This window comes from Limanda limanda, chromosome 15, assembly GCF_963576545.1.
Source record: "Limanda limanda chromosome 15, fLimLim1.1, whole genome shotgun sequence".
NCBI lineage: Eukaryota > Metazoa > Chordata > Actinopteri > Pleuronectiformes > Pleuronectidae > Limanda > Limanda limanda.
Genome location: NC_083650.1, coordinates 9,135,152 through 9,147,675, shown reverse-complemented (window position 1 = coordinate 9,147,675; position 12,524 = coordinate 9,135,152). Strand labels below are relative to the sequence as shown.

Below are 12,524 nucleotides of genomic sequence, written 5' to 3'. Positions count from 1 at the left end.
CCATTGGATATGATGGATACAGAATTTAAATATAGCCATGTAATGATGTCATTTCCTCTGCAGGTGGGGGGGGGATCATCTCATACTTTCTCTTTTAAGTCCTATTCTTGTCGCTCTCATATTTTTTTCAGGTACATTTTGTTACTGACGCCTCTGAACACTAGTTTTCTTGTTCCAGCCTCCCTCGAAAGTTCAGCTGTATTATAATTACCATATGCTCAAACGAGCGAGCTGAACAAGCAGACTTCCTTTACTGAGACTTGTAGGTTTGTGCAGCCTGAAAGAAAAACCAAGAGAGACTACTCAAGGTGGAAAAAGGGGAGCTGTGAACATTGCCTATCTAGTGAGGCCAAATCAATAGAGGTTTATAGATTTAAATATTATTTCTTCATGTTTTCTGGCAAAAATTTAATTTTTTGGTTTGTAATTTGCATAGTTACACTTTCAAAAATCATCTATTGCAAGTTCCATTATTTATAACCCAATCAAGACTGTTTGTTTCCCATCCAGTTTGACTTTTCCACCGTGGTAGTGGCGACTCGGCCAGAGATCACAGCATATTATCTTATAGCTGGAAAAACCAATAATGTGACAGTCGATCGAGGGGTGTTTTTCACATTAATTCCCAGGAGCACAACTGGGTGTAGACTGACCAAGACTAAGCTGTATCTTTGATGTGATATTACTGTGTCAATGCCAATAAGCAGGACTCCCATTGTGCAGTTTAGCTGAGGGGAATTGATGGCTATCTAATCCCTAATAGATATAATCAGCCTTGTAGGACAGTTACCCTATAGCTCCAACCTGATTTTCAGCTGCTTAGCCTTAGAAAGAGAAAAACTGCCCAAGTGGAAACACAAATAGATGAAAAGTTGGCTCAAGGAAAAAATGGCTATTTACAGTATAACAGGCGCTGGACACAGGCCCTTCAGTCTCTGGAGCATGTTTAAGGAAAGAAGTTAGTGTAATATCCTGTGGCCAAGTAGAAAGGTCGTGGAGGAAGATGCTGAAAAAGTGTTTCTGACCTTCAGGCACATCTGAAAATAAACCAAAATCATCAGATGATGAAAAGGAGGAGGCTGATCATATTTCCCCAGTCATTACCAAAATAGGCCAGACATGTGTTGCCGTCTGAAAGTAAAAAGATAAGAACACCTGGGGAAAGCCGGGGATTATATTCACTTTATTGATGGTTTGAAATAAAACTCTTGGTTTTTACTGCAGGAAAGGAGCTAAGCCTTAATCTTTATGTTATAACTTATAAAAGCTCTTTTAGGACGAAGACAACTTCTCCTCAAGGGCTTTTTACAGCAACGTGAATCATGCTTTATCGGGTTTGACAATTTTAAACTTGAGTTCAAGCATAAAAGAGTGATACGTGTACAGTAGTTAAAGAGATACAGACAATGAAGATACAGCACCAATCACCACTAAACTGGTATTTTTATGCTAAGGTCAAGTCAGATTTATTTATATAGCACTTTTAAAACAACTGGATATTAGCCAAAGGGCTTTAGAATCAAAGCAAACACGAGCAACATAAGCATGAATAAAAAGTATTATTAACAGAATCAAATGACAGATGAAAGCTGACTTTTCATGAAGATAAAAGCTTAGATCTTTAAATTAGATACAACTTTAAAAATTATTATCGTTTATAAGGGCAAGACCTGAATCAGAAAGGGAGACGGCTCCAGAGCTTCAATGGGGCAGCAACAGAAAACCTGGTCTCCTTTTTTGTTTTTAATGGCCGTTACTGTAATCTTCTGGAATCATGAATGATGGCTATAGATAAAAGTAATAGCTGATTAATCATGCACTACACCCTATTCCTCTAAAGAACATTTTTGCATATAGGCTCAAATGTCGCACAATAACAGTGTCAATTTCTTGAACACTGTTCAGAGGCTGGAATCAACACCAAAGTGTAGAATTATGGGTCAAGTGCTATCTTTAATTTCCCAGTGGCCAAAGGTTCTTTGGAGTCGGTTAGTGTGAAGCGGTGGACTTAATTAGTAATGAAGCTTCTCCTGATATAATCGTTAGAAATATCGTCAACATTTGGTGAATTCGGACACTTTTGATGTGTCACATGATAAAGCCACAAATACTCATAGACATTTACTACAGTGTTTAAATATATATGTTACACAACCATTCCAGGTCTCTCTCTCTCTCTCACACTTCGCTGTCTCCCCTACTTTCTCCTCCTTCTTCTCCCTCCTCTCCACTTCCCCTTTTACTCCTCACTTCCCTATTTCTCTCCTTTCAACCCACCCAGTTAAGGCAGATGGCCGCTGAGTCTGGCCCTGTTGGAGTTTTTTTGTTTTCTCTCCACTGTTGCAAAGTGCCTACTCGTTGGGTTCCTTCATTATCAGCTGCGGACCATACAAGTGCCTTGAAAGAATAAATGTTGTAATTTGGTGCGGTAGAAATTGAATTTAATTGAGTTATTTACCCCAAGCGGCTCATTTCAATGGTGTTAAAAAGTTAATTGAAAAATCTTTCAATGTCAAGGTAAAACTCTGGTGTGTGGAAGGAAAGGATGATTACACGATTACACTCTGCAACGTGCGACACTTACTCGACCCTGTTTTATAAGAGTAAGTAATAAGATTCATGGGCAGCGGGATGATGGACTTCCTCCTTCACCACCTGCCCTCTTATTTTAAAGATGGTGAGAAGCTTTCTACACATCAAGGAGATGGTGAAAAGCTTTCAGAGATGTTTATTTTTGCCGGGAGCAGAGACGTTATGTCTTAGCATCAACCCGCATTCTGTCTCATTGTCACAAAAAGGCTTGAAGGGCTTTCTTAAAACTTGGCACAAATGCTCATTTGGACTCGAGGATGAGCTGATTTTGAAGGTGACAAGTCAAGGACATTAGGGATTAGCTTTTTAGGAAATAATGCACAAATAAGGACACATTTTTGCCTAAATGTCTTATTGGATCAAATAAAAAGTTAGAATATTCTCCAGCGTCGTAGCTTTACACCCTAACACGAGGAACAGAGGCTTAGATCAGGACCAAAATTATGTTAATGATTTGCAGGTTACTCAGTCATCAGGATCATTTAATTTGTATTTGCTGTCTTGCAGCAGGTTGGGAACAAACTTCCCTCAGTGAGTTCTCTCCCCTGTGTCCATCGCTATTAGAGTTGTATGATGCTGTTACGTACACTGTCTTTACCCATTGAGGATATCTCACTCTCACTGTGTTGATTTATGCTGCCCTTTCATTGGTAACATGCCCCCCACCTCCCCATCCTCTGCCAATAGCTGGAGGGGGAAAAAAGAAGAGATTGCTCCTATTTATCAGTGTCAGTCGCAACAGACGAGCACTCTGAAAATTGATGCCGTTGTGTGAGCGCAGTGGCCAGTCACCAAAAACCCACTCCCCCCCCGCCCCCGAGGTCGATGGGCGGGGGGGGAGTGGGTTTTCCCTTCTCTGACATAAAGTGATCTAACAAGCTTCATGGAAGTTATGATCCTTGTAAATTATACGTCGTTTCTCAGGGTTAAAGGTTTTTTCTTCTTTTTTCTTCTCTAAAAATCACCCCAAAAAATCTAAAAGTCATTTCTAGAATTTAATAGGTTTTCTAACTGAAAACATTAATTTGCTGGCCTGGAGCCAATCCCAGTGAACACCCCTTGACAGGTCGTCAGCCAGTCTGTCACATACAGAGACAAGGAGCCATTCACACAACACATTAACACACATCAACCTAACCTGCATGTCTTTGTACTGCGGGCAGATGCTGGAGTACCTGCAGACATTTCACTCAGGCATGGGGAGAATATGCCGACCGGCAGGTTCAAACCCACGGTTTTCAGTTATGGTTCCAAGTCCAGCACAAACTGTCGGAGAGGTACAGTTAGAATCAAGCTAAAAAGATCCAGATATTTCCCATGGGAGTTGGAAGAGACCCAAAACGGAGCAAAAAGAGATTGAATGTGGACCATTGTAGTATCAATGTGGCCAGAACAATGACTCCAAATGAAAAATAATGTTGTGTTATAACTGCTGGTGGTGCAAATAAGTAAGTTTTCCACAACCACTGAAAGATGATGTGTCAGTTTGTTCACAACTCACTTCCACCACCCCCAAATTGAGAGTAGAGCAGTTTCTGCAGGTTTAGAGAAACTGAACAATTCAACTTTAATGTCAGGAAGTCTTGCATTTTCTTTTGGCCCTACAGTGCGTTACCATGGGTAAAGCTGCAGCAGCATGAAACGAATCCTTTCACATAATTTATGAGCCTCCAGCTGCAGCTCTCTCCTGTCAGCTCCTTTAAGAGAACACCTGCATGGGGGGTGAAATGAGCAAATATCTCGGCCAGTAGTAGAACAGAAATTAAAAGCTTCAATCTTGCACGTCTTGTTTTACTTTGCTGTGGTGAAAATGCGCCAAACTTTCAGTGTTCACCACTCCAGGCAGTTTAGGTTGATATAATGGTTTGGCTATATGGTTAAGGAGAGATATAACATTATAATGGTAGACCTCCAAGGGTGCTAATAAAGAATAACGTAGCTACATGCAAACAAAGCAAGGAAAGGTAGAAGGAATATCTTCCCCAAGAAAACCTCTCAGAACCTAAAATCAGACAGCTGTGATGGTCTGTGTCAATGAGAAAATTGAATGAATTGAATTGTTTTGATTTGTCACGTGTCTGCAGAATAATTAAATGACATAAGGATTAATGCATCAAAAGGGGGGTTTAGGGGCAAATCAACACTGAATCACACAAGGAAGATCACCCCATCTGCTGGGTCTTCTGTTTTCTCTTTCAAGTATATTGCGCTGTCGGCACTATTCGCTGATTTTACAGCAGGGTGTCCCATCAGCCTTCAGAGGCAAAATGTGTCCTTTGATATCAATGATTGGGGAGTTGCCACTAGTGCACTATGCTCAGAGCCAAACAGGCACCATCACGGTCAAGAGCTCAAGCAGGTTGATGCTGGATGCTGGCTCAGGTTAAATCTTTAGGGACTTTTTTATTTCTACAGTGGTCTGAATAAACAATGTCCCCTTTCATTCTCCCGCTATAAATTGCAGAGGGAGGATGTAGCGATCAGGATGTCCATCAGTGCATTCATCCGTCAGTCTGTCCCTCTCCTTGTCTGTCATCATTTCAAACCTTTTCAGGAAACTACACAAACGCTAATGAGTTAGTGAAGTTGAGCCTTTTGATATTTTGGGTTTCAACGTGTTTCTGTGGTTCCATGTTTGAGTGTTGTTTTGGTGATAAAATTCAAAAATTGTGTGGAATTGTTTACCCTATACTTTTCTTCATTTTTATCCTATAGTGAGATGCATTTTGATTTTGGGAGTTTCCTAAAATGTATTTTCTCTATTGAAATAAATACATGAATACATAAACTGTCCCTTATACTTTCGGACTGTTTCCAACTTTTGCCAAGCAAATATTTATCATTCCTCTCTGACATTTATGACCTCCAAACAAACCACCTACACCTGAATCAGGACTTATTCACAAGCATAAGCAGAAACATCACCCCCTCGGTAACCTGGAGATGTCCATGGCAACACCTGTGTTTCCAGCCAAGTTCTGTGGGTGTGCCAGGAGGATATATCATCTCCTGATTACCCCTCTAAATGTTCTAATTGCTTTCCAAACTTGACACTGACATTTCTCAGTCTAATTGTGTATCTGTGTGCATCATGTGTGTGTAACAGGCCACTGACAAGGACACTGGGAATTACAGCGCCATGGCGTACCGCCTGATTATCCCACCCGCGGCGGAGGGCCAGGACAGCTTCGTCATCGAGACCTACACGGGCATGGTCAAGTCGGCCATGAAGTTTCGAAATATGCGCAGGTCCTATTTCAAGTTTGAGGTTATTGCCACAGACGACTACGGGATAGGCCTCAGCAGCAGTGCCGATGTGGTGGTGAGTGTCACGTATGTTTGTACAGATCAATAAAATATATATGTGTAGTAAACGTGCATTGACTGTGTGTCATCTGCTTAAATATGTCGCTAGTGTCACCTGCACACCAGTGGCATATTGATTGTATGATGTGCGAGACCTCCACAGTAAGAGAGGAGTAACCTGTTAGCCTTTTATAAAGGGCATTTTTTTCAGATAGGATTGCCAGAGTAATTTAACAATAATTATGTCATCATATTTGCTTTGATATGTGCTTTAGATTTTGCATCATTCCTTTTGACATTGATTCCTGTATGTTTTTATTTGTCTTGTCTGTATTTTAATCAGTTTGCTGTGTTTAAGTATGTTTTTTTGTGTGTTTGTATTCATATTTAAAACTTGGTGCTAATAACTCACTGGCAGACAGGATGTCGTATTTCAATGCGGCTTTTCTGGTTAAATAAAGAAGAAATATAAAAAAGAAAAACAATAGATCAGAAGATAATAAAGCCATAAAACACAACCACACGCTGCACATTAAGTATGAGAGAGTCAAGGAAAGTCTATATAGTGTACTAATACGTTTATTTTGTTGTTATGCGTGAATTTATTTTTACCAATCATGTCCCAGACTCAGCTTTTTCACTGTTTCATTGCTCATCTCTCCTGACTGTGAGCAGGATTATTATTTTTCCGTTTGTTTCATTTAAATGTGGCTGGCTAACAAGCCCACTAACAAGACAGAAGGAGGGTCCAGGACATTACCTGGATAAGAGAGAGAAGCGAGTGCTTAACCATGCTGCTCATTAATTTTCAAGGGGAAAGCTAATTTCACAGGAACCGCATGGGAGATTTGGCTGCAGAGCACAGAGGCTGTTGCCCGTGCACTTAACTGCAGGGTCAGAATTAGGCCTCGTCAAGTTTGCCGCATGGCACCAATACAGGCAAGCGGTTAGAGGGTCTCATTTGGTTTCGAGGAAAGAGGCATTTAAATATGTTGAACCAAAATCACTGTAAGGCATGTGAATAAATGGCTAAATCAGTCTTTATCTCTACCATCTGCTGTCTCCTTTACCCCCTGGTGCTTTGTTCCTTTCCTTCCTTCTATCCCGCTCTCTCTCAGGTTTCTGTGGTCAACGCGCTGGACATGCAAGTTGTTGTGTCCACTGTCCCTCCCCATTTAGTGGAAGAGAAAAAAGAGGAGCTCATTCGGTAAGCAAACATTTAACATGACTGAATAATTAATGTAAAACCAAATTATCAATGTCACTATGAGTACACATTTTTTTGTTAAAGAGATACTTAAATGTGTGTTTTTTGGCTTTGATAAAATACACAACATTACAATTTTAAAATGAACATGGCTCATTACACCACCTAGTGTTTCAAACCTTGGACCTTGCAGGCCAACGCTGACGAAGTCAACCGTTTGTGATGTGTTTATGTCATCATATTTAAAAAAAACGATATAAAATAATAGTAAAAGCCCCCCCATACGCTTAAGATGAGTTCACAGAGCAAACCCCTCGGCGTACAAATATGCTAAACAGGCTGAAAAACAAATCATTGAATAAAGAAGTAAACAAGACTTACTCAAGGGCAGTCAAACGCCTGAGAGAACAGGTGGCTCTTCAGTGTAGTCTTAAAAGTCTCAGCAGAGTGGGAACACCTAATTGAAAGAGGTAAACAGCTCCATAGCTATTCTGAAACTAAACCACCACATCGTCAAGCATTCAGAGACGTCCCCCATCCTCAAGCAGCCCCAGTTGTTACTCACACACAGTTTCGTGAGAGAAATGTTGTATAAAGCTAGAGGAGTTTCCTGTGCCAGTGGTTCAAATGAATGTGAACCACTACAATCTTCAGACACGGTTGCTTCCGCCCCCGGTGTCTCAGGACACTCCGTCTTTGCCAGCAGTTTGAAATGCCGGAGATGAGCATTTGACTTCTGCGTTCTAAAGGGATCAATTTAAATTGTTTTGCTTTTCCCAACATGATAACTTGTTTCAGCTGCAAACTACTTAAAATAAACATGGCCTAATAAAAATCAACGTCACATAGACATCAACAGAAGATACGATCATGGATTAGCCAATGATTCTATCCTCGGGAGTCGGTTTCTAATTAATTAATGATGAGATTGAGATGATCAGATTCATGAAACATCTCTTGGCAGCTCCCGGGGCACAGTGTTTAGTCTCATTAGTTCATCTGAAAGGGAAATTGGTGTAAATAGTTGTTTTTCAAGAGCTTTCTGTGTCCCTCCCACACAAGTGACACCGCTGTCTGGGCTGAAACGGCACACACATTAGTCATGTTAAGCTCTTTGCAGTGATGTCATTTGAGAGGTCTGCAATTTTTCACAGTGCTGGTGATGATCCAGGGCCATTTTACCTGAGTGCTGAAACTGTTTATCCTCTTTGGCAAAGGTAGACGGCCAAGACTTTCCTTTATTGGCTGTAATTTGAGGTGTGGATTCCTCCCAGCCTGAAAAAGGATTATCATAGTCTCACTTTGCCAAGAGCCCAGTGTTGAGAAACAAGCTGCTGCCCAATGGCACAAACATTACCAGAGTGCTTAAGGTTGGTGGCTCTCACATTGGCTGTTGGCACAGAGCTGCCACAAATGCTTTGAACTAAGGTGAACCTGGATTTTGGTTCATTTAAGTCTAGACATGATCTTCCAACTTCAGTATTTGCGCCAATATTTCTTTATTTAAGGTGGCACGGTGGTGCAGAGTAAGAAGTTCCTCAGAATTCAGCTGCGGTCTCTCCTTGTGGAGTTTTGCCTGTTCATCTCATGTTTGCGTAGGTCTTTTCTGCAGGAATGCTGCTTCCTCCCACAGCCCAAAGACAAGCAGATCAGGGTTTGTTTAGTTGGAGACCCTAAGGCTACATCCACTTTTATACGTTTTACAACAAATACGATATCCGTCCTCTTAGGCATGTTTTTCTCCACATCAGTTATAATCCCTAATCCATGGTAACACAGCTGAAATTGTACAACACATGACCATTCGCCTAAACTGGGCATGTGTGAGATGATTGTCTATTCTGCATTTGGTTGCTTAGTTAATGAAAATACTACGATCAAGGAGTAACCATAGTGAAAAGTAAGATGAGGCATTTATTTTCTTCACGAGTCCATCCGCGTTTCCAAACTCCGGATTAGTATGGATGCCAAGATTGGCTCTAGCTTCCCCTGTGATGCTCAAAGAATAATCAGTATTGATCAAGAAATGACAGATTTCTTTACTCTATTGAGTTTGACTTGTTGTTTTGTGTTTGTTTCAGTATTCTGGAGCGCCACGTCCAGGACCAGATTCCAGGTGCCAAAGTGATTGTAGAAGCGATTGGGCCACGTCGTCATGGCGATGGCTTTGAGCTGGAGGATTACAGTAAGACGGACCTGATGGTGTACGCCATCGACCCGCTCACCAACAGGGCCATTTCACGCCAGGAGCTCTTCAAGTGAGTGGGTGAATTTTTATTGCAAAAAGTCCAGCAGCCACCATTTGGTTGAAATTGATGCCCTGCATGTCTCTCTCCTTCCCCTCTGTCCGCACAGTGACTCAGCATATATCTCTCCTCTCCCACAGCGTCTCCACTTTCTCAACGCCTTTAGGTTCTTTATACGACTTTGATTATCCTGCAGGTGCTCCAAATCTGTCATTTGTCAGAGTAGAGAGGCAGATTTAAGGGAGAGAAGGGCGAGGTGAGGCTAGGGATGGACAAAATGAGAGTGAGGGTATGGGTGTATTTCAGTCAGTCCATCAATCCGTCATGCCTTGAAGGCTGTTCCAGGAGCCTGGTTATTATGTCCGCTGTAGATTATATTTATTTTTGTTTGGGGACATGTAGAGATGGAGATGTAATACCTGTGTGTCCAGGATCTCTCTGTGAAAGTGTGTTGAAACACTGGTTGATGACAGAGAAGGGGCTTAAAGAACTTCTTTGTTCCCGTGTTTCTTAGCCCTTCTGTCAAATCAATCAGACACCAACCTTGAAAAGCCAGTTCCACTAGAGCATGAGAGTTTCCAGTCAATATGCAACTGTTGTCCACTTTCTGTCTTTGTTTCTCCAAATCTGTGGCCTCCTCTTCTTTCTATTTGGAATGGGATGATGACAGTTTCCCTTCATTCGGAGATCCTCCACTCAAATGTAGGGATGAGTATTGATAAGATTTTAACGATTCCGATTCCTTATCGATTCCTGCTTATCGATTCGATTGCTTATCGATTCTCTTATCGATTCTTTTTGGGCAAGGGGGGGAAAAAAGAGCACAAACGGGTTTATTTACATTAATTTTCTTTTATATAATTTTCTATAATGATGCACACCATATACAGTATGTATACATAAACATTTACATTTTTTAAATAACCAAAAACATTCACGTATTCCTCTTGAAGTAAAGATAAACCTGACATTCTTCTGTAGAAATTACGATAAAATAAAACTTATATAACTTAAATAAAACTTACTCTGTTTAATTTAAACATGTTACTAGAAACTACAATGCTCCTTCCTTTTTTAAAAAGGGTATATGAAAACTGAGCTGCCATAATTAAACTAGCAGTGGCAAATACCATCAAGTCTGCACCAGCAATTGTAATCAACAAAATCAACAATTCTTGTGCAGAAAAATAAGCATGTCTGCTTTCTCCAGAAGGATACGGGATCACTCAGGACTAATTGTGTCTCCAGCCGTGGAGAACACTCTCTCAGATGGGGTGGAGGATGCCTGAACACACAGCTAGACCTGACAGCAGGGGTAAAGTGTGTCTCTGGTCCCACCACCAAAGGGTGGCGTTATTCGTAGAGGGGATGGAGGGCAGACTTCTGTACAGCTGGACCTCTTGATGCACTCTCTGGGCCATGGACTCAGGGAGCTGTTGTTGTTGCAGGGACTGCGACGTTACCGTCGAGCGAAGCTGCAGTAGCCGCCGAGCTACTGCGACGTTACCGACGAGCAAAGCCGCAGTAGCCGCCGAGCTACTGCGGCTTCGCTCGGCAGTAGCTCGCCGGCTACTGCCGAGCGAAGCCGCAGTAGCCGGCGAGCTACTGCGGGCTGCCGCCGAGCGACGCCGCCGAGCTACTGCGGCGTTACTGCCGAGCGAAGCCGCAGTAGCCGGCGAGCTACTCCGGGTGGCCGCCATGACATGTTTGCTGCCGTCTGAATGAAAAAGTTCGCGCATGCGCAACGGCACAGGGAACCGTTAGCAGAATCGTTAAAGAATTTCGCTAACGATTCCAAGGAATTGGTTCACTGGGAACCGGTTCTAAACAAGAACCGGTTTTCGATTCCCATCCCTACTCAAATGACATTTAGAGGTGCTTTGTGTATATGTTGAATCCATTATATCAGTGTCCTTGACCATCAGACGCGTGCCACAGCCTTTTTGTTTTAAGTGGGCGCTTGAGGCTGCAGCCATGAGCAGGGCGTGTTAAAAGAAGCTTCTGTTTTTTCGAACCAAAAATAGCCACCATCGCCTTGATCACAAGGGGCAGCTTTTCAGAGAGCAGAGCTAATTGTACAATAAAAGAGTCTCCTTCGTTAATAACAATCTGCTCCTTTAGATACGGAGAGATTTTTAGATGAGAGGAGAAAGGCCTTTTATGCATGCTGTTCATGTCTGACCATGTTGGGGGAGGTAATTGCATGTTATATATGTGTGTCTTTGCTGTCAGATCACAGAAGGAGGAAGAGAAACGGCGAGTGGATTGTTGTGTTGTGCAGTGTCCTCATGTCACCTTGAGAGCCGGACTCTCCTTCATCGCCATTTAGCCATTCACCTATAGAAAACAAAATGACAGTAATTGGATGTGGCAGTTTGCTCGTTCCTTTGTGAGTCAGGATGTTTGAAAGCCACTTTGAAGCAACCGGTTATTGGAACATCAGTGAGTTGGTTGCACATATACACGTGTGTGCTGCAAATTCTGCCACAGGTCTGTTATTTAAACACAGTATTGAAAACATGTGTATCAACACATGTGGGCAGAAAGGTCACAGTACGTTTTTTATCTATTTTTGTGGCCAAAAAGCATTTTGAGTGAAAGGCAAAAAATATATCCCAGTTTGCCCGATCCTCAGTCTCTTGTTCCAGCTTTCGAAATGTGATGGTAAAAATACCAGATGTTATTGACCTTGAAATAATAATTTTTCAGCAAATGAGGGTTTTTAAGCCAACGTGTTCAGCAGCTTGTCGCTAACTGTGTAACTAACCAGTCGGTGTTAAGCAGGTTGTGTACAGTGACTTTTTAGATATTTTTTACTAACTGCAGCTGCCTGCTGTCATAAAAATGACTCGACAGCTACTTTCAGACTGGCCCGAGACATTTTCCAGAACCTTACCTGACAGACCTTCGGTAAAAAAGAAATATGGAAATGTCTGAGTGAATACAGCTTCACAGCCAGTGAGTGGGTGTGTTGATAATATTTCTAACACACAACATACATTATGTCCTCCCTCCTGCATGTTCTACCCAGCCCTCACCTAAATGTTCCCGATAATTTCCTGTTAATGTGAACACGTCTGATCCCGCTGCTGCCTTCTTGATATGTGAAAGGCAAAGTGTTTGTGTCTGAAAACAAGCGAGAGAGCAGTGTACCAAAGTACAGACTAGTGAAG

The 12,524-nt window shown here is 41.9% G+C and overlaps 1 protein-coding gene across 1 annotated transcript in view; it reads left to right on the top strand.

Annotated features, from left to right (window-relative positions):
- The window catches only part of LOC133020718 (protocadherin-15-like), a 137,472-nt gene that overhangs the window by 108,131 nt on the left and 16,817 nt on the right, over positions 1-12,524 (top strand). Inside the window, exons 27-29 of the mRNA XM_061087409.1 lie at positions 5,699-5,914; positions 7,017-7,105; positions 9,187-9,363. Coding sequence (XP_060943392.1) covers positions 5,699-5,914; positions 7,017-7,105; positions 9,187-9,363 — 482 coding nt within the window. The remainder of the gene's footprint in view (positions 1-5,698; positions 5,915-7,016; positions 7,106-9,186; positions 9,364-12,524) is intronic.